We start from the raw sequence: 21,789 nt of genomic DNA on the forward strand, positions 1-21,789 counted from the left end.
AGCATCCAAAGCTCCCAAACGTGGCCCAACATGGAGGAACCTCAAAACGCACCAGTGCTTGTCTTTGAACTTCATCCCCAATAGCAGTAAGATTTTAAAAATCGAACTTTCTTACTACTTTTGAGATTTCTGTGTAAATTCATATACTAACACACACATTTAACTTAGGTTTGCAGCACACTCTCGTTACAGGAAATGCATATAATTCTTCCTAACTCTGGAGCCATTCCTATTTTCACTCAAATTCACATACACATTTGCAAGAAAACACCTCACCGTGGGCTGTGCTTTACACTAATATGCTATAGTTACCTTACTCTTCTTCCCATTTCAAACTTTAAACACTAATAATGCAAACCAGAAAATGGTATTTTCTTAAAAAAAAAAAAAAAATATACAACATTTACCCTGGAGATACTTAAAGTTACACAGTCAGTTTTTGCACTCCAGCCAATCTGGACTCTAGGTTGCAGTTCTGCTTCCTAGAAACAGCCAAGTTTGGGCTGAATATTGCTTATGAAATATTTTTCCACTTTTTATTTCATTGGAAAACATTGACAAATGTAAGAACCAGTTACAGGGCTCAACTGCAAACTAGTTCCAAAATCATGAGGTCAGGTTTGCCAGAAAAAGCTAATTTTCCTGCTGTTGTTGACACTAGGTTATTTTATCCAATACAGGGATGGTTCCAGAAAAGAGATATTCTCATTAAAAATACTGCCTCTACCAACTGACCCCTGCTTTGCTTTGAACTTCTCTAAGCCATCTCTGTTAGAACTTTATTTAGCTCAACATCTTTCAGAAGTAGGACAAGAAATACTGTGTATGTTTGAGCAGAACATATATGCAAGCAAAATTACCTGTTGAAGTTAACTTTACTATAAAAAATAAAATATCTGCTGATCAGTCTAGTAATTTCACTTTTACATCTTTGAGAACTGTATGACAATTGCCAAAATTGAACAGTACTTAGCACGAAAGGTCACCACTACCAGCTCCCTCTGACACATCTTTAATATCTTGCTAACGCGTCATGCAGGCTTGCAAACTGCTCTGCTGCAGAGGCAAGGCGGCTCCTAAAAATTATCCTAACTAGCAAGGAGGATAAAATCTCTAAGGAAAGGTCCGATGTATAAAGATTGAGAGCAGAACCGAAGCAGATTATCTACCATGTTCTTAAAGCTTGACAGCTATCTACAACATGCAGAGAAGTGGACATCAACACGGATAAACAAAGTCTTATTTTGTGACGGTCAAAATGTGCGGAAACTTTGTAGCTTGCTAACAAAAAAAATGCAGAAGTTAACTTTTATCTATCCTCTAACATGGTGAAATTTCTTTGCAAGTTTGAGGGTTCCCTGTTGGCATTTCCGCTAACCATTCTAAATCTTACATGCTGTTTAGCTTAATGAAGCTAGTCTAAAAATTACTTTTATCTGTGGAACATGCTCCCATTCAGTTACACTTTCCCCCTCGGTGTATTGAAGTACGTTTTAAAATGATTCAAGTAAGTGTTAAGACAAATAAGTTTTATTAAAATTTAAGCAAAAATCCCCTAATATTTCCTTTCATACTTTGCTATATAGCAGAAGGGATGTCACACTAACAATTCAGTTTGCTCACTGAAACCCCCAATGAGCAGTTTGCCTTTGAAACCCTCCCACATTCACCTTATTCTAAATAAAAATGTCACTCTGCAAATGCCAACAGCCACTGCTGCCTAAAAGCAGTTTTGACCTACAAGGTAGAAAGAGTGAAGAGTTAGGGAATAATAAAAAGTTTGCAGCTTACACTTGTTCAGCTTGCTTGTGCGTTTCATTGTCATTTCCTGTATTGAAAACAAAAATGTTTGGTTTAGGCACTGTCAGAAGCGTTTACACAGAACTTCTTGGGCATAACATTTCTGCTGCGTATCCTACATGACATTTATCCACTATTTTATATAACTGCAGTTTGTTTGCAGATTTAAAAACAGAGCAAAGCAGAAATTTACTTGTATCAGTGCAGCCAGTACACACTACAGCCAAGACTAAGACCTGTATCAGGTCAGAACAAAGATCCCTTTTGCGCTGTATCCTGTCTCCTGAAGTGGCCATTCCTGGATGCCCAGGAAAAAGTACAATTAAAGCAACCATATACCTTAATTCCTTCCATTTTGCAAGCCTCCAACCATCTCCTCTTCAGATACTTTCTGAGCTTGATGTGGTTTTAAGATATATAGCAACCCTAAAGAGACTAACTTTATCCATGGACTCAGGCAGCCATTTAAAATGGGTAAGGAAATTGGTTTTAAAAATTTCACCTGGTTTGTTTTTATTAGGGAGGACAGCTATCACAACACACTATATTGGACCCAAACTAGAGGATAAACAATAAAAGTCAAAAGAATTTTTTCTATCCTTTTAAAAAAACCTCAAATTTTCAAATAAGCCTGCTTTTTTTTTTTTTTTTTTTTTTTTTTTTTTGACAACTACCACTTTCAATTACTGTATTTTTGGGGACTGTTTTTCTATCAGCCTGTTTGGCCTTAAATGTTTATGTAGTACTTGTAAAAGGCCTGCACGCTCAGGCGCGCTCTGCCTTCACACCGCATTCTGATGTGGACACAAATACATCTCTTCACCTTTGAATCATTCATTGTGAATATCTGGCAGAGTCTTGCACATGAAACTACCACTTTCAATTACTGTATTTTTGGGGACTGTTTTTCTATCAGCCTGTTTGGCCTTAAATGTTTATGTAGTACTTGTAAAAGGCCTGCACGCTCAGGCGCGCTCTGCCTTCACACCGCATTCTGATGTGGACACAAATACATCTCTTCACCTTTGAATCATTCATTGTGAATATCTGGCAGAGTCTTGCACATGAAGGTAGGACGTGCAACAGAACAGTGTTCTGCTATGATTTCATGCACTGGCTACGGAGCTACACAGCACTGACCACTCCATGGCCTGATGCTCATAAAGGAATCAAAGCCACCTTTTAATTGCTACAAATTTTAAATAACCAAAGAGAATAACTGTCTTAAATTACTGCTTGGTATTTTTAATATACTTACCCAGGAAAGGAATGTGAGTGGTTCCAAAAAAATAGGTCCTTGAACAAGCCAGAGGTCCCTTTGGAGATACACACTGCACTACCTAGTTGTCAGTATTAATGAGATACAAAAAGACCTTAGTAAAACAAAATTGGTGCAATAATTAAAAACAAGCTAAGCTCCCCTTAAGTCTTCTAACCACTGACATACTACAGGAAGCGTACAACACAGACTTAACCGGATTTTAAAAAAGTAACTTACGTTTTCAAAGGTATATTTCACTTTTGACTTGACCTGAATGGTTGAAAGACTTTGGGAAGGAGATGAGCTCTGACTTCCATAAGCGTTAAGCATGTGTTTTCAATTTCCTATGTCAACTGCTCTTTTCATGAAGAGGAAAGTGTGTCAGGTTCCCATAACTATGCTTGCACTCGGTCTTATTTACTATTTTCATGACACCCTATTAAAACCGTATCACCTGTACCTGTAAATAAACCACCTTTTTAAGAACAACATCAGAATCTGAAGACAACAGATGGAGCAAGTACATCAGAATAAAATTGTACTTGCATTTGGGAAGATATCAAATGGTCTTAATGGGAATATTAACAAGGGGAGAAAAAAACAAAACTGAAGTGTTTTTACAGAAATAGGGTTAGACAGAGCAGCAAATGGAGATGAGATTTCACCGGGATGCTAAAACAATACTTTCTCAGGCTTTCAACATATGCAATGTGTCCAGAATACCCACGTCCATCCATCCCTAAGGCAACTATGCATGAAATGTCGTCATGACAAGATCATAAACTCATCCCCTCAATCATACGTTCACTCCACCATGACCTGTACTCAACCACATGCATCTCCTCAGCACAGACTTTGGACTCGCACAACTGACGGACACTCCCAGAGCCCACGGAAATCGGCCAGCAGGGAGAACTACACAACGCAATCTGCACGCTACCTCTCCTCCTTCGCTGCGAGTTACCTTCTTGATGCACCCAGCCCAGCCAGCCAGAGGATCTGAATTCCCTGGGGTCGCTTCCCCAGTTACGTCCCCTGCGCGGTGGTGCAACAAGCCATCGACCTCATCATATGTTTTAAAACTAAGCTTTTACTTGAAAATGGAAACAAGTTAATCTTACAACTTGATCTTAACATTCTTTGAACACCAGAAAGATATTCAGAGTTTCACGAACTGTTCAGTTGCTGAAGCGCACACTGAAATTTGGAAACACACAAGTGTCCTGTGTCTATTCACAAAGTCATTATCAAAAAAAGCGTCCTTCCATTCCTTTTTAAGAAATGGCTAAACCATTCTGATGAAAATAAAATCTGCATGTCAGACTTAAGTACATCATATGCTACCATCAGGAAGATTTTCACTTTGTGGCTAGGACAAGCGTCCTCGCAAACAGCATTTCCCTCTCTCCCACCCCACACACTTACAGCACCACAAGTGTTTACAAGTTGTCTTTTCACAGGGGAAAAAAAAAATATTTTAACTCGTTCAGCAGTCCCCGATTAAACACCCAGTATAGCTTGACTTGGAACGAGAAAGAAAAAGGAAATGTGTGTTCCTTAAATTGACTGATTGTTAAGGTAAAGTATGTTTTTATATGTTAAGAAGAATTGGGTACTTAACTGATGGAAGGTAAGCATTTTAAGGGCACAAAGAAAAATATGCAAAGAGAAAGAAAATATACACTGCTTCAAAATTATCAGGTAACTACTTAAAAGCCTTACCATATGCTTAGCAGTGCTTCCACCGAGGCCAGTGTTTCGAACAAGATGTCCTTCTGATGGAAAATTAAAGTTACCAGAGTTCAAGTTTTCCTTAGTTGAGTGGCTACCAAACAGAACAAAGGGCTGCCGGCTAGGGCTAAGGAGAAAAGAGGGCATCACCACCAAAATACTTGAAGAAAACTTACAAACAACAAATGAAATCAAAGCTTTCAAGCCTAATGGACCAACTATTGAATTTCTCACTAAAAGAGTAGGACAAAAAAAAAAAAAAAAAAAAAAATACAAACAGAACAGCTGCAGAAAGCTTCCCATTGAAAAGACCAATTTCCAAAGAAAAAAGCCTACTTGAATGAACACGACTGATTTCTTTCATATACAAGAACATATCTCAAGGCTGTTTCCCAAATGCTTTAGAAGGGTCTTTTTCCTCTTTTTTTAAAGTAAATTGCCTTGAAAAGCTGACTAGTTTATAATTTACCATCTTGAAAAACCCTGAAATGACTATATTGGAATCAAACAAAACTATTTTGGTTTTAGTTCTGGCTTTGGGCCCAAGATTCAACTGGAGAGGTCAAGGTTTTTCTTTTCATTATTTAAATGCAAACAACATAGGATGCTGAAAACAATAAAGGACAATGAACTCCACTGTTTAATTCCAAATAGAGAAGAATCCGCAGAGACATTCAAGTAGCTAAGCAACCTTTATTTAGCTCAAAACAGCAGAACACTTGGGTTTGCAACATCTAACAACCTTCCTCTCTCAGTTAAAATTCCATGCTGAAATAAAATAAAGCTGACCTGTGTTGCCCAGCTTATATTGGCTAAAATTTGGGGGTTTAACTGCCATGCTTTAAGCATTGGTCTTGTGCACGTTGTGACTCACAAAAGTATACAGACTTCTTCAACCTTCATATTTTAATTGGGTTTGAGTGTTGTATAAATAGGATCAACATTTTCAGACATAGCTGTCCCATGTAATAAATTCATGAGTTTGTTTAGGTATCTGACCATGAAGAAATCGATCATATTAGAATGCACAAGGTGGATGATTTCAAACATACTGACATTGTATATGTAATAACTACAGCATTAAATCCCATGAAAATTCAGCTTATCCTTCCCAGAAGTGCTTTTGCACATGTTTTTAAATTTGCAAAGATGAGATGTGATATGCTGAGATGGTCCCAAAAGGAATGATAAGCATTATGGCATCAGAGATATAAATAACGTATTGAGGTACTAGCGACACCACAATTTTGCAGGGAATAATGAATAATACCTGTTATCTGTTATATGGCTTGAGATCATTCCGTGACTGAAATAACTTCTGAAAGGCTGTGAAGAATTAAAAAAACCAACTGATTAACGAGTAAATGAACAGGAAGTGTGATATATCATATCATTAAGAACAAACCTGAATTCTCCTTCTCAGAGAAAAACCCCTGAACCCTCAAAAACTACTTCCAACCTCCATAAACAAATACAAACACCATGAAATCTCACGTATGCTTAAAGCAACAGCCACTACCAAAAAGCACTGGGCTATTTTCACCCATGCCGTATGATACCACCAGTTGTGTTTGAGATTTGACACGTGCAACCTCAACTTGCTAGGAAGTGCACATACCAGAGCTTCCACGAAAACGAAAGTCAATCTACCTACAAGCAGAGATCTGTGCGCAAACGTAAATCAACTAAGTTCAATTATCAATGAACAAACACTCAACTGAATTACACCAGGCAGTCCTAAGCTATCATACCATGAATAGGTAAGGTGGGTGGTGAACTTAAAAACATGTTTCTACTCCTCAAACATGGAGAAGAAAAACAAAAAAAGCCAAACCAATGCTGAATACTTATTACTTCTGCAAGGATGACCCTAGCAGTTCAAAGAATTACAGAAGCAGGCATACCTCCCCCGCCTGAGATTCTGATAGTTCCAGGATGAAGGGAATTTCAGTATCAAAATTAGCAAAAAAGTTGGTCCATTGGTGTTCAAAAATCATTAAATCCTGGAAGAAAAATATTCGACTTAGTAAGGCAACTGGAGAAAGGAAGTCACAGGTTGTACCGAATGACTCCCTATTACTTTAGAACAACACAGATTACGTTTCACGATGCAGTACACTATTGCAGGCTGCCCAGTGACACAGTAAGTACAAGAAAATAAATGTCTTTGAAAAGATAAGGACTTTCTGCTGGGGTTCAGGGGCTCTTTTTTGGGGAAGTGGCGTTGTTTGTTTGGGGGTTTTGGGGTGGTTTTTTTTTTTTAAAGAGAAGAGGCAGGGGAGGGAAAAGGACCAGAGCCCTGCAGTATCTGCTTTTAATGTAAGGAAGTACGCTGGTTTGAGATCACTCATAACTCAGACCTCATGATTCACATAAGACTTCCAAAATGAACACTTCAACAGATCTAATTTTCGATTTTTAAATGAGCATATGGTTCTGCAGTAATTTGTATCTGCCGTTAAGTAAGCTTATGGTCAGAAAATGAGGAGCAGGGTGGGGAATGTGGGAAGCTCACGATATGCAAGTAATAGACAGTCATTTCTTTATCTGCATTTGTAAAAAAAATTGTTAAGTGGAAAAGGAAATGTCAGGAACACCTCACCAAAGCAGAATAAAAAAGGAACGTGACGACAGGTAAGCGTTGCATTCAAATTAATGAAAAAAATCAGAGAATCAATAAAAAGTATGTCATATGACAAAGCAGGAACCTTACAGAACTGGGCAATTTTAAAATGCTCTCAAGATTACTTTCAGTCACTTGTCGCATACTAACTTGGAAGATAAGAGACATCCTCATTTTAGAAAGTACAGTTTTTCAGACATATAACAGGCAAAAACTAGAACTATGATTTTAGCAGTTGGATGAGTATTGTACAGTATTTGACTTCAGCCACTTCATTAATGCAGTAACGAATGAAATTTAGAGAGTGAATGTTGATGAAACCTTACAAGCCGTCCAAAATACTAATAAAGTTTGTATTAGAGGTTTAACATGAAGGTTTACATTTAAGGGGAGAAACTATCATTGGAGAATATTCCAGTCTCAAATAAGCTTTTCACAGAAACCAAGAACTAAAAAGTGCTTTTGTCAGCTTATTTGGGCCTTGCCAATATTTTACAGAATATTCTTTTAAATTCCAATTAGAGTTAAAATCAGAACTTCTTGAAATCAAAGCTGTGTTAAAAAAAAAAAAAAGTATGAGCACATACCAGCTTCAAATGCTCTTTAAGTGCACCTAGCTTCATCCTCATGGAGAAAATTAATCATTTTTAAAATCACCAATTTCTATGAAACCAGAGTTGTATGAAAACCCCATTTTTTCCCAGAAAATCTGAAGTCAATTTAACAACAACATTCAGGCTCAAAACTTCAATATAGGATAAATAAGTCTGTTTCGGGGTAGACTTAGCAGGTACAAGAAGAGTCCCAAACATTTATCTCCCTTCCACAGGAAGGTGGAAGTGAAGTATTACAGAGTGACTATTTAGACTGACAGCCCTGTGAGCTGTATGACATTTTAATTTTCATTACAGCAGTTGATTAAACAACCAAATTGGCATGAAGTACCACTATTTTATTAATAAAGGATACTTACTGCTGAACTTGCTACATATTAAAAGCCTACTTTGCTGCTAAGCTAGAAATTGATGAAAAAATTCACAACAAAATAGTATATACTAATAGTCATACATTGCTTTCTTCTCTAGCACTGAGATCAGACCATGACATTAAAATGAGGAATCACTTTACACTGTGTTTTTATTTCACAAAGCATCAGGGCAGCCACTGTGTGTCACTGTTACCCACTTAACGCAGTTACAAAGCACTCGTGAAAGTGTTTTTTCCTGGAAGAATGGCTGTATGTTAAAATGGATTTCCCCCCACCTCCTTGCTGCAAAAGGAGGATTAACGCACACCGACATACCAGCTTTCTGTACTTTGTACCCAGTCCTATGACCTGAAGAACAGTCACACCATTTACAGAAACTTTTAGGAGAATTTCAGGCAAATTAAGAAATTCAAGGAATTCAAGGCAAGCTACTGTAAAGTTTTGCAGACTTTCGGTAGATTTGAAGAGAGGAAAGAGACAACAGTATGTAGAGCCAGTAGATTAAGTACATAAGAACTATTACAAAGAAACAAAAATCACAATATTGCTCTGCAGCTACACTAACAGACTAGAAGTTGATTCAGAATACTTTACCCACATTACCTCAAAGAGCAAGTCCTCCAAGGAAACAGGATCCATTTTGCTGTACGTCTTCCACAAATCAACACTGACATCCATTAGCTGAAAAATATTTTAAACACACTCCTGTGAAAAATGCCACGAAGAATGCCACAGATTCAGGTTTAAGATGCACTGAAACAGACTCGCAGCATGCTGCCCACTCTGTCCTCCTTAACTCTGAATTCAGCGATGTTTTTTCGCTACTGGTTACAAAAGAATTGACCAGATGTAAGTGTTCTGGATGCTTCTGAGACTCAACTCCTTCAGTAGGGGTCTAAAGTACATGCAAAGTTTTGCTTGCATCTTTCAGACAAACCATTTCACAAAGTTTTTCAAAACTGAGTTAATAGCAAAGAATAGTATCAGCGTGTGCAGCCAAAAGGGAAAGATCAGCTTTCTGAGACAAGACAGACAAGAAGCAGATTCCAAGCTCATTTAACTGGGCAATTAGCAATACCTTCTTCCAAGTAGTAAGATTATGCACATGACAACACTATTCAAAAATATATTCTTAAGGGACACTTGTAGCTGAATAATTTCTGCATTTACAGGGTTCCCAACCACCCACAATTAGAAACTCAACACTGACTGGAATTTTCTTAAGCCACTGCTTTCCAGTTATTTCAGTTACTCATATTATCAGATACAGCAATAATAATTTCCCAGACATCACTTCCATAAACCTATCGGTACAGTAAATTCCCTGGATCACAGCACCTTGAACAACTCTGATTTCTGTAAGAGTAACAGAGCAACTGCCCTTAAGACGCTGAAAAAATATTAACAAGATATCATTAGATTATCTTCAAATTTAACAATATAGAATGCACAGCAGAGGGAAAGTCTGAGGAGCTAAAAATGCACTGAGAACACCCTCTCTGAATAACAGCAGAAGTAGCATAGATCAGAAGAAGTATAGAACAGAGGTATAGGTCATTTACAGTGCTCCCAAATGTATTTCCTCCCATAGATTGTTTTTTCCTCCCCATCTGTGACATATAGCAGCTGCCTAACAGATAACCACGCATAAACAGTTACGTAAAATGTTAAGAATGCCACTTCCCACTTGAAATCCCCTTATGACTTTAAGGAGGAAGAAAGCAAGAACTCAAGCTGGCGCCAGAGCTGACATGCTTACTCTTAACACAGACACTGGGAATTTGCATTGCTCCTTGTTAAGTCTGCAAGAGTGCCGTGAAGTCAGTACGAACTCCCACGCTGAAACAGGAGAGGCTCTGTCTTTGCAAAGTCTGCGTCTACACATTTTCTCAAAGCCTCTACGGATTCATGAAATGAATTAGTAAGGGTAATCAAAGATCCAAACAACTCCTGAATTCAGTGTCATAACTATTCATTGACTGATCTCAGACATCAGGAAGGGCTCCTGATACTTGGGCAGACCTCCACAAGGGTGCTCATCTATTTGCACTTTGTATGTAATGATTTTGGCAGGTTCGCACAAGATGATTACAGTACTATTAATGGACTGAAAAAAAAAAAAAAGCATGAAGAAAGATCTCAGTGGAAAGAGTACAGCGCTCAAAGGCACACTTGAACTCGCATGCTAGATTTTTGAGCAGGCGAGTACAGTGCTACATGTGATGAGACTTAACAACGGTACTATTAATTCCTTGGGTTTTTTCCAGTTGTCAGAAGTCAAAGAATATTCTGGATGTAAAAATGGAGGATTGACAAGGAAAATAGGACATCTGCATTTCTGTGGCAGAAGTCCAAGAAAATTAAATAAAAGAAGCTCCAAACAAGTACATAAATACAAAGCTGTCCTCTGAAGATGCTGTTAAGAGTATATTTAATAAATAGGCAAATCAAATGGCACAAGTTGCTCAGAGCAGAACAGCAAATCACTGTTAAAACTAAGAGCATCATCAAAAATCTTGACTGTTGCCTTATTCAGCAGGCAACGATGACCCAAGAATATATGTTGATGAGACAAGATGTGTGTCTGTGTCAAAACTTCTGACACAAGAATTACAGTCCCTTCTGATTTTCTCAGTTCCTTTCAAGGTATTTGTCACCAATCAGCTTCTCTTGCACTGCTTTTGAAGATCTATACCCATCTAGCAGAGTTAAAAAAAAAGCGTTGTCTGCTATTGGTAAAGGAGGCTCTAGAAGAGAAGGAAAAAAATTCTAAATCACAACAGGGAGGCTGGGGGGAGACACCAAACAATCGTGGTTTATCCAGGACAGAATGCTGTGTAGCTCGTCACAGTCTCTCAGCAGGTCTGTGGCATCTCCATCCCAACACATTCAAAACTCAGCTTCATAAGATCCTGAAAAACTTCACCCCGCTTAGAAGCTGGCCTCCTTTGAGCAGTGAGTCAGGCCTAGCTGATCTCAAAAGGTACTTTCCAACTGGAATTATTCCATGATTCAACTTCTGCTTCAGAATGGAAATGAAAGAAAATGAAGACTGTAACTACTTACTTCATATTTCATTGTGAAGAAGCCATCACCCCCAATTCCTTCCAGGGCAAAAGCCTGCACTATTGGCCACTTTTCAACAATGAACATATCAAATATCTGTAGGTGACCTGCAAAAGAAGTATTTCACAGAGACATTTTCTCACAAATACTGGCAGTTCCTGTGAGTTCTTAGAGTTGTTCTGAGATTCTAATAAAGGATCTCAATTATCCTGTATTTGTACAACTTAAAATTGGTAACTGAAAAATGTCTTTTGTGAAGACTGTAGCTTTTAGAAACTATGTCCCTCTTTTCCAGCTGTCACTGTAGTAAAAGATATTATATCTCCTTGCAAATTTCATTCCAAGACCATTAGCAAAACTGTGCCCATTAAAATTCAAAATACTGAACAGGGAGCTTTGCTTAGTCCAACTTGTTTAAATATTTGGCCTTAAGTCAAATACTGTCAATGTCATCCCCCTGTTAATCAGAATTTTAAGTCGGGGGAGAGGAAAACCATACAGCCTGGTATTCATCGGTGAAGCTGCAAGCCATCTGAAGTCAAGTGTGATTATCATCCTTACGCTACACACCTTCTTTAGATACATCCTAACACAGAACTGCCATCCTCCCTCATACTCTGACCCATTAACGATTTTTCAGACAGTCAGAACGTGTCATCCTTTCCTCAAGAGAAGCAATAAAGAATTAGGAATAAAAAAAAAAACAACAAAAAAAAACCCAACAAAAAAAACCACCAAAAAAAAAACCCCCAAACCATCAAACTGAATTAGCTTGGTTTGAACTTAGACGGTTCAAAAACAGAACGCAATTTTCTTACTTGTTTTGTTTTTTTTTTTTTTTTTTTTTTTTTAGTTCAAAAACAGAACACAATTTTCTACGGACCAAAAACCCCATAGGTTCATGCTGCACAGTGAAGCACATGCACCGTGTTGCTTTTGCATTATTCACTGCTGGGGACCCTGCTAAGCAGACTTCACTGACCAATGTCAGATGACACTGTTCAGGCTGCAAGGCTGGCTGCAGATCATAACAGGAAGCCATGCAGTCCAGTTTTTTCAGTGCTAAAAAAAGGAAACTTGCATAACGAAATGTTTATTCTTTCCTTACATAAAGAAGTATTTGTCTGGAGCTCCCATCTCAACAGAGAATTTCTGTAGCAGCAGAACACACTTCTCTGAATGCAAATTATTTCTTTGCCTCACGCTGTGAGCATTCACTCTTCAGGTGAAGTCTAAGGGCTTACATTTTTCAGAAAGAAACACAACTCTCAAGTAAAAAGAGGCTAAAAGGAAACTATTGACCTATTAATCCTTATTTCTTACCAAAGGCAAGGAAACTTCAATCCCTGAACTGCATGACTTGCATGCTGCAAAAACCACTTACACTGTAAGCATAAAGCGAGCTAACCTACCTTGGCAGCTGTATGGAATACCAATGCGACTGCAATCTCGAACCATGTCTACAAAGCTGGAAATTTTGAATTCCTCTGCAGCTTCTTCATCTTCATACTGAAAGAAGTAATTTAAAATAAAATTTGATTAGGCATTCCTAATTTGACTGTTAGTTTTGCACTAGAGAGAGTATGTATTGTACTGGTTTAATTCCATAGCAAATTTCATGTAATCCACTAAAATATTATCTACAGGTTCCAGAAGCTAAAGAACCTCTTTAATCTCTATATTTTCAAAACTCCATCGCGGCAGGGATGTATTCAAGCCAATGGAAATTGTTCTTTAAAAAAATCAAACTTCAGAGGAAGGTTTTTATACAAAGGTATAAATATATACTTTATTTTCAGCCTTCAGTGAAGCCTTTCAACATCATCTACTAGATTCTGGACAATTTTGAAACAATAAAAGGTATTTTGTGAGTATTAACTGACCTGCCACAAAAAACTTACTACTGAAGGGAGGAAAAAAAAAAAAAAATTACCAGCTTAACAAGAACTGGGAAAGCCAACTGATATGCCTCAGGTCACAGAACAAGCCATGAGAACCAACTGCTGTCTGAGGGAGATGTATATATATAGGAAAAGGAGGAGGAATGAAGAGGAGATACCACCATGCAATACTATCTTGCTGTTTCACACTGTTTTGTTTTTTTAAATGTACAGTGCTCTGAACATAATATCAAGGTAAATGACATGATTATGAACTTTTTGTATACAGCTCTTGTGAGCTTCAGGATACACACAACAAATTTATTTTAAGAACAAGTTCTTTTAAGGCGAGCCTGAATTTAAGATGCAGCCCAAGTTCCTCCATGAAGTCTTCTTTCTTCAATCCCAGGAAGCCAGATCAAAGCGTCAGTTCAAAGCCAAGCCCCAAACAACTGCCAGCTTCTCAAGACTTAAAAAGCCATTAGAATAAGAACTTGGTTTTTGGCAGGGTACTATCTGCTATTGCAGGTATAATACAGCCCATTCCATAAACAGAACAGTCGTGACACCCAGAAAGCTTATACAGTATGTGTCAAATTTCAGTACTTTATCTTATTTGGCCATTTGAAAATGGCCATTCTTTAATAATATGTTTTCTCTTCCAATAACTCAGATATCCATTTAAATTCCTACGGTCTAGTTAAAAGCAAGTAGGAGGGAAGAAAGGAAGGAGAGGCTGTAGGTTTTGCCAGATTCATCAAGAGCTGCACAGAGCCAGGCACGGCATTGCTTTCTTTATTTCTAAAACTCTTGAGCTTTTTAGGTTTCATTTTTATAAAAGCAAGCAAAAGTTGCTTTTACCACTGAAAACAAAATGCTTAAAAGCCCTACAGGCAATGGTCCTGTAAACAGGATGCACTTAATGACACAGCAACGTTTTTTGGTTTCTCTTTCAGAAGTAATCTAGGAAACTGGCAGTTCTTATAGATTAGAAATGCGACTGGAAGTGCATTGCTCAGCTCATTCACATGAAACAGCAACGGAGTAAACCTGCTATTTTCAACTTTAGCAATCAAACTTTTCCATTCATTTCCACAAATAGCAAGGCAATTGGTTTACCTTTCTAGTTACACCATTATTTCAAGCCAGTACTGTGTGATTAAGGTTACTACTTACCACAATAAATCATATAAAAGCCCATAAGCAGATGCAGCTTAAAATTCAATAGCTGAGATTGCAGTTGTGCTAAGTGGTCTGTTAAGAACTGCTCCAGTCTTGACTCCAAAATGCGTGCATTTTACCACCATCAGTTATGCTTCAAGATTTGCTCTTTCAGTAGGGATTTTGGCAACAGAAAAACCTTATGAAGCCAGGCTTTAGATTTTGCTATGGCATGCTTTAACCTGTAGCTCAGCTGTTTACGTCTTAGTAAGAAGTAATTATACCCCTCTGTGCAGCATTCATGGCACTGTATCTAGAACACTGCATCCAGTTTTGGGACCCACATACAAGAGAGACATTGACAAACCAGAGCAAGTTCAGTGGAGGGCCCCCACAAGGATCGCTGGGTTGGAGCACTTGTCCTACAAAGAGAGACCCAGGCTTGTTCATAGAATCATAGAATCGTTGAGGTTGGAAAAGCCCTTTAAGATCATTAAGTCCAACCATTCCCCTAACCCTGCCATCCCACCACTAAACCATATCCCTGAGCACCTCATCTGCCCAGCTTTTAAATACTTTTTTTAAATACCACTAGAGTGGGCCTAGAGTTCAGCCTGGAGGGGGCAATGGCTGGACCTCATAGCTGCCTTCCAACACCCACAAAAATGTTATTGAGATGGTGAACCCGGACTCTTTGCAGTGGTCTGCAGTTGCAGGATGCATGACAAAGGGCATGATTTAAAACAGGAGAAGTTCAGATTGGATAAAAGGAAACACTTTCTCACTGTTAGGACAGTCAGGTAATGGAGAAGATAACCAAGAGAAGTTCTGCAGTCATCATTCTTGGATGCTTTCAACTCCCAACTGCAATAAAAACCTCGAGTGACCTGATCTGAACTCATCTCTAACCATGCCCTTAAGCAGGAGGTTGGACAAGATGATCTCCAGAGGTCCCTTCTCACCTGAATTATGTCATAATTCTGTGATCTAAACTATCAAACAGCCACATAAAAAACACAATCAATCATAAACTCCACCACTTTCAAGCTGGAAACTCAAGGGAACAAATGGTTGCTCTCCCTGATTTCCCCATTCATTCTTCCACCAGCTTCGCCCATTGACATTGCAGGCTCCTAACCCACTCCCTTCAGATTTCCGTATAATTCTAATTTAGAAAAGGAACTACACAGAACTGAGCAGGGCGGGAAGCTTCCCATGATGGCATTTAGGAAGAAGCATTTCCAGTCTCAACTGGAATAAAAGGGTTCTTATTCTACACTTAGACAAAAAATATTTTCATTTTTTACTCCTCTAACAGTACTTCACTATGATAAACATAGCTTTTCTAAGAATACCTTGGCTTTTGAAAGGTGAAACTCACATCACTCACAGTCCAATGAAAGTGAGGCTAATAGCTCTTGAAAGGAAGAGTTGAAAGTTAAAATGAGAATACATAACAAAGTTTCTTGATTTTTTAATGGCTTACTAAGCCATTCTTTTCTAATATTCTAAAGCTATTGGCAAACAACGCATAAAACTCTGCTTGGAAATGTCGGCATTGACTGTGGTACTTGATTCAGATTCTGCATTTCTCACAACTGACATGTTTTTCCTCATTAAAAGATCATTGACTCATGTCAAAACAATAGTAATCAGTGGCAGAGGGGAGCAATTCGTCTTCATGCTCCAACAAATACCAAGTATTAAAAACATATTCTTCTTCTTGCACACATTAGCAAAATGATTAATACCCACATATATACACGCAGATCACTCCCCTGCTGAGTATGAAAAAGAAAAGACTTCTGGAAGGAATGTTAAAAAAAAAAGTTCCACTTTGAATATCAGTTCATTAGCAAGTTCATTAGCAATTCTCATCTGCATTCATTTTCCACTTACCTCATTTTCAGTTAGACAGTGAAAATGCAAGTTCCTCCAGTATGCCACATATGGCAAAAGATGATTATAATTCACAGGGTTGCAGTACAGATGGACACTGTCAGGTTTTACTAATATGATTATATCTGCAACAAGCAGAACAAATATTATTCCAGCATCAAGACTCCATACACAGAAGAATTATATGGGCACAAAAACCCCTGCACAGAAACAGAACAGAAACCCCTTTTCCTGTGATGTACCTCATTAAAAGAAAATTGTTCAACTATTTGAACACACAACCATTCCCCACTTCTTTAAAAAAGGAACAGTTGGCAGCCATATATAGCTTCAAGTACAATAGTACTTCTTACTGTTCAGAACAATTGTGGGTTTATTCTGAAGTCTTGCACAGAACTTGCATCAGCCTGTCCTTTGAAAAGCCAAGAGTGTCAGCGATGAATCCTTCCAGAGCACTTACAAAACTGTAAACTATAGCTGCTCTTGCCTGGTTATTAATATTCAGAAGGTTGCTCCAACTAAAAACTACCGCTGCAGCCTATGGGGTAGATATTCAAAGTTTCATGCAAATAAGGGAATAATCATCTATGAAACGCAAATAAGGGAATAATAATCGATGATCATGGTGATTGGTCACCTTTCAAATATTACAAAAGTGAGTTAGTATGTTAAAGTAAAAAAGAGCTCAAGTATTTTAGAACTCCAGAGGTGTGATCACCCAATAAGGGGTAACACATGTACATACATACCAGGCCTCCTCCTAATGGGCTGTATTTACCTATGTTCAGAACACCTGGGGGAACGTATGGAAGGGGGGATGCCTTTAAAAAACAAGAGTTCTTCAGCAGCATTTTGAAGAACAGTTTTTCAGGTGTATATATACACAATTAGAGATTTACTCACTTCAGGGGTTTAGGGGTTTTTTGAGGTGTGCCCCTTCTCCTGCTCACCCTCCCTCCAGAAAGCCTGAAGAACAGGTAAAAACTCACCATCAAGAACTTCTTCAGGAAACCCAGTTCTTTCAAAGTCGTTGTTATTCTGGTTATACAAGCCAAAAAGCAGATAGTTTGCCAGTTCCCTGCAACCTTCATTGTATCGACTGTCTATTCCTGCAAAAGCAAAACCACATGTGAAGCGTTATGTGTCCTAACATTGTACACCTGAAAAGTTTGTTTTCTTCCCCAATAAGACAACTTTAAAAGAGGAGCATTAACTCAACTCCTCACATAGCTGGTGGGCACTTATGCCCGTTGAACATACTGGGAAAACAGGGTAGGGAAAAAGGAGCTTTTGCGAGTTCATTGCCACATTCTGGCATTCCACTCTTGACCTAAATCCACAGGCACTGCTTAAAAAAAATTAAGTCTAGTTTTCTGCAGTGCTCCGCATCAACAAAAGTTCAATTTTATCTAGTAATTCAAACTTAAACATCTGTCTGTATGCAGTATGCATTCTAATTAATATGTTCTGGATTGAAGCTTCCTAACAAACTAATCCTGTGACCTAAATCTCCTGCTTTAGAATACATGATTAAACATTATCTTATCAGTATTATAGTGCAATCCCTGAGTCACCAGAAAGCCAGTGCGGACTCCTAACAAATCATGAAAAGATATTCTGACAAAACATAAGGTATACGAACAGCTTCCAAGGAAAGCCTTTTCTGGTCCTTGGGAAAATAAAATTAAAACAATTGGAAGATGTGGTACATGAAGAGATAGAAGATAAATACAGGAAGAAAGGAAACAGGCCACAGATTTAGGAAGTATTTTCACCTCTCTGGAAGACAGTCACAGTCATAATTCCTAATTCTACTGTCATGAATCAAGTTTTCTCCACAAGTAAAACTATGCATCCTTGACATCCACACTTGACAGACGTCACCAGTCTTGACCGCTACAAAATTTCTCATAAATACTAACGTCAAGTTTTCCTACCAAGTTATATTAGTATACAGTCGGATGGTGGCCAACAACTCCAGATTTGTTACCCCTGTCCAAAGGAGAGATCAGTACACTGATCATGAAATAACACAGGCTGGATGTCTGGGTTTCGGGACATGTGTTGGCAACCAAACTACTCAAGAGTCACCTGAGCTTACCAGAAATTGGAACAAACCCTAGGTTCTCCTATGATGTTCCTTTTTTTATGATATGCTTCATCTTTAAAGTGCTAACCAGATGCCATGTCTGCATCCAGCTACTGAAATGCCACATCTTAATAAACTCCCTTCTTTGTGTAGTAACTGGCCTTTGGATACCTCACCTATATTCCAAGGTATCAGATATTTGGTTTAAGCCTACAAAAAGAGAAAAAAAAAATCACTTCAAATTGTGCTGAAGCTATGAACCTCTGCTATTACTGTTCCCCATTCGTGGCTTCATGGTTATCAGCACCCATAACACACTGTAGCACCACATTCCTCAAAACGTGCTGGGAAAGGGGGAAGCTGCGTCACACCAGCCCCAGTTTTCTAAGCCCTCAAAAATCTTTCCAGCCACAACCTTTGAATCCTCATTCCTCTGCTATCTAGCTTCTAGCACTGATCTCCCATGCATATGCATACATCCTTGGAGCACGCTCTTTTTAAACAAGTCACAGTTCTGTGTGTTCAGAGGCATGCCTTGACAAAGGGAGTATCAAGAGCTTTAGCAGTCAATCTGTAACTCAGGTCATGGCATCGGTAAGACTCAGCTCAAGAATGCTCAGGCCCAGTCATTCATTTCCCCCCCTGCTGCAATGTTCTGTCTTTGCTGTGCCAATAATTTTCTGCATAACCAGATTGCCCTGGATCTAGGAACTCAGAGAGAGAGAGAGCAGGCAAAAGAGGGAGGAGAGGAAGAACACGCTGTCTTTATTTTATTTACATTTCCAGGCCCATGAAAGCAGGCATACTAACGCAATCTAGAGTTCAGTGGGACTCGACACACTAATATTGGCGCCAAAGCCCCCGTCTATCGGTGGGAATTCAGTCACAATCAAGTGTGGAGATTCTGTTCTTCCAAGGAAGCAACCATCCCATTGTTCTAGGGAACAGATCTCCTCCTATGACCAGGTGACCCGCCTAGTGGATGAGGGAAAGGCTGTGGGTGTTCCCTACCTGGACTTTAGCAAAGCCTTTGACACTGTCTCCCACAGCATTCTCCTGGAGAAGCTGGTGGCTCATGGCTTACACAGGCACACTCTTCGCTGGGTAAAAAACTGGCTGGATGGCAGAGCCCAGAGAGTTGTGGTGAATGGAGTTCAATCCAGTTGGCAGCCGGGCACGAGTGGTGTTCCCCAGGGCTCAGTGTCGAGGCCAGTTCTGTTTAACATCTTTATCAATGACCTGGGCAAGGGGATTGAGTGCACCCTCAGCCAGTTTGCAGATGACACCAAGTTGGGCCAAAGTGTTGATCTGCTGGAGGGTAGGGAGGCTCTGCAGAGGGACCTGGACAGGCTGGATCCATGGGCCGAGGCCAACTGTATGAGGCTCAACAAGGCCAAGTGCTGGGTCCTATCAATCAGGCTCATTGCTGGGGTTTCCAAAGCCTGAACAGCCAAGGTGGTACGCTCAGGGATAGGCATAGTGAAGCAGAAAAAGGAACAGATTATTATAAAGTCCAGAAGATCAGAAGAATAATGAGAAACTGTCCTAATTTTAAAAAAAAAAAAAAAAGTTAAGATGTCACCATCACTTGAAGAGCTTGAGGTTTTATTTGGGTGCACCAGCTCTTCAGGCCTGAAGCAGAGATGATCTTCAAAGCTAAACACCAAACCCCTGCTTTTTCAGTGAATGACAGAAGGAGGGGAAGAGAAGACAAAAAGATGATGGGGGGGCAGCTGATAAGCTTAACTCTTATAATAGAGGACATGGGTGAATTTATTGCTTGCAGAGCACTGACAACCTAGCAGGGAAGAAATTAGCTTACCATAAAAGAATTAACTCTTCAGAATAATTGGGGTTTAGGGGTTTTCCTTTTGTTTTTAGTATCCAGTACAGGCAGGAGCTTTCATACTATTCTACAGAAACATATGGAGTTAAATGAACCGATACAGTTAGCGGAAAATAAACAGGAAATGAAACAAGGACAAAGATAAGATACCTCCAGAAAGCGTATCAGGAGTCCTCAGCAGAACAATGGGGAAAGCTATTAATTAGGAAGCCCCCACGCCTGTCTCCAGCTGAGCTGGGAGTTTAGGAACTCCCAGCCTGTTCCCAACTCACCACAAGGGTGTAGTTAGCCAATGACTCAGTCTAACAGCTCACTGCTGCCCGGAGGAGCCCTTCCTGCTCCTTCTCCTGCAGTCAGTGCTCATCTGACCTCTCAGTGAGCTGATTTACTTTGCTAAATTGGCAGAAAACTAGTCTGGCCAACTACAGGGCGGAGGGGGAGAAAAAAAAAAAAATCTGTCTGCTCATAAGGATGATCTGGGTGCAAGAACCAGCAGCACTGATGCAAAATGCATGCAGGGAGGAAAGAGAGGAAAGGGAAAAGGAGCAGTGTAGGGGCAGGCTGAGGCTCCTCTTTTGGGCTGCAAAAAGTATGCAGCTCTCTCCTATCTGCGATTCCACGGTTGTTAGGCTGACATAAACATAGCCTACAGGTAAAAAAAAGTCCTGTTTTCTTTGTACTGGCCATGCATTTCTGACACACCCTTGAGTATCAAAACAAAGAATAATTCCATAACACGCTGAACAGCCATGAGAGCTCTAGGGACACCAGGGAGGTAGCAGGAAGGTGAGGCTGGAGAGAATGGACAGATCCCCTTCACCTTTAGGCAGCTGCTGAAGACCAACATGCAGTTGCAGAGCTGCCATCTACAAGAAGTAGCACAATAATCATTAAAATAGTCACTACCAGGAAAGGGAATGGGATGAACAAGCAGACCCACGTGCTAAACACTGGTGAGGCTCCCACATCCTAAGAGCAAGAGCTCTCTGTAGGATGGATATAAAAAAAACAAGGTAAAATAAAGATTTACTGGCACAAGCTCTGAAGTATTCCTATCCTCCGCAGGAAGGATAAGTAGTGAATTACAAAGTCTGTAAAAATTTAACTTCGCTGCGCTGAACTGCAAACCAGTTTGATCTATGATCAGAAGAGCTACAACTACAATCAGATTTATAGATATAACCTACTGAAACTAAATACACATCCTCAGAAATCATATCAACTTAACCGTGAGCTGAAATTCTCTGTTGAAAGGTAAGATGCGAGAAACCCCACTGTTAAAACAGTTTAGAGTATAATTTAAGCAGTTTGATATACTGCTTTCGTAGCAGCTTTAACATCAACACTCTCCAGCTGAGACATCACAGGTTTTGAAAGATGTCTGACACATCAACCTCCAAATTTCTTCTTCCTGACAGTTGTGATGTCTTTTCTCCCTGGCAAAG

General features: G+C 39.3%; 1 protein-coding gene across 1 annotated transcript in view; it reads right to left on the bottom strand.

Annotated features, from left to right (window-relative positions):
• Positions 1 to 21,789, bottom strand: part of CUNH20orf194 (chromosome unknown C20orf194 homolog) — an 81,480-nt gene that overhangs the window by 40,612 nt on the left and 19,079 nt on the right. Inside the window, exons 3-14 of the mRNA XM_035895061.1 lie at positions 19,188 to 19,196; positions 18,806 to 18,815; positions 17,399 to 17,518; positions 16,410 to 16,534; positions 12,882 to 12,978; positions 11,470 to 11,576; positions 9,007 to 9,084; positions 6,697 to 6,795; positions 6,063 to 6,118; positions 4,784 to 4,919; positions 3,059 to 3,140; positions 1,792 to 1,828 (exon numbers count right to left, since the gene is read on the bottom strand). Of these exons, the coding sequence (XP_035750954.1) occupies positions 1,792 to 1,828; positions 3,059 to 3,140; positions 4,784 to 4,919; positions 6,063 to 6,118; positions 6,697 to 6,795; positions 9,007 to 9,084; positions 11,470 to 11,576; positions 12,882 to 12,978; positions 16,410 to 16,534; positions 17,399 to 17,518; positions 18,806 to 18,815; positions 19,188 to 19,196 (956 nt within the window). The remainder of the gene's footprint in view (positions 1 to 1,791; positions 1,829 to 3,058; positions 3,141 to 4,783; positions 4,920 to 6,062; positions 6,119 to 6,696; positions 6,796 to 9,006; positions 9,085 to 11,469; positions 11,577 to 12,881; positions 12,979 to 16,409; positions 16,535 to 17,398; positions 17,519 to 18,805; positions 18,816 to 19,187; positions 19,197 to 21,789) is intronic.

Source organism: Egretta garzetta, unplaced genomic scaffold (genome assembly GCF_000687185.1).
Source record: "Egretta garzetta isolate BGI_Z169 unplaced genomic scaffold, ASM68718v1 scaffold265, whole genome shotgun sequence".
In the NCBI taxonomy this organism is placed as follows: Eukaryota; Metazoa; Chordata; class Aves; order Pelecaniformes; family Ardeidae; genus Egretta; species Egretta garzetta.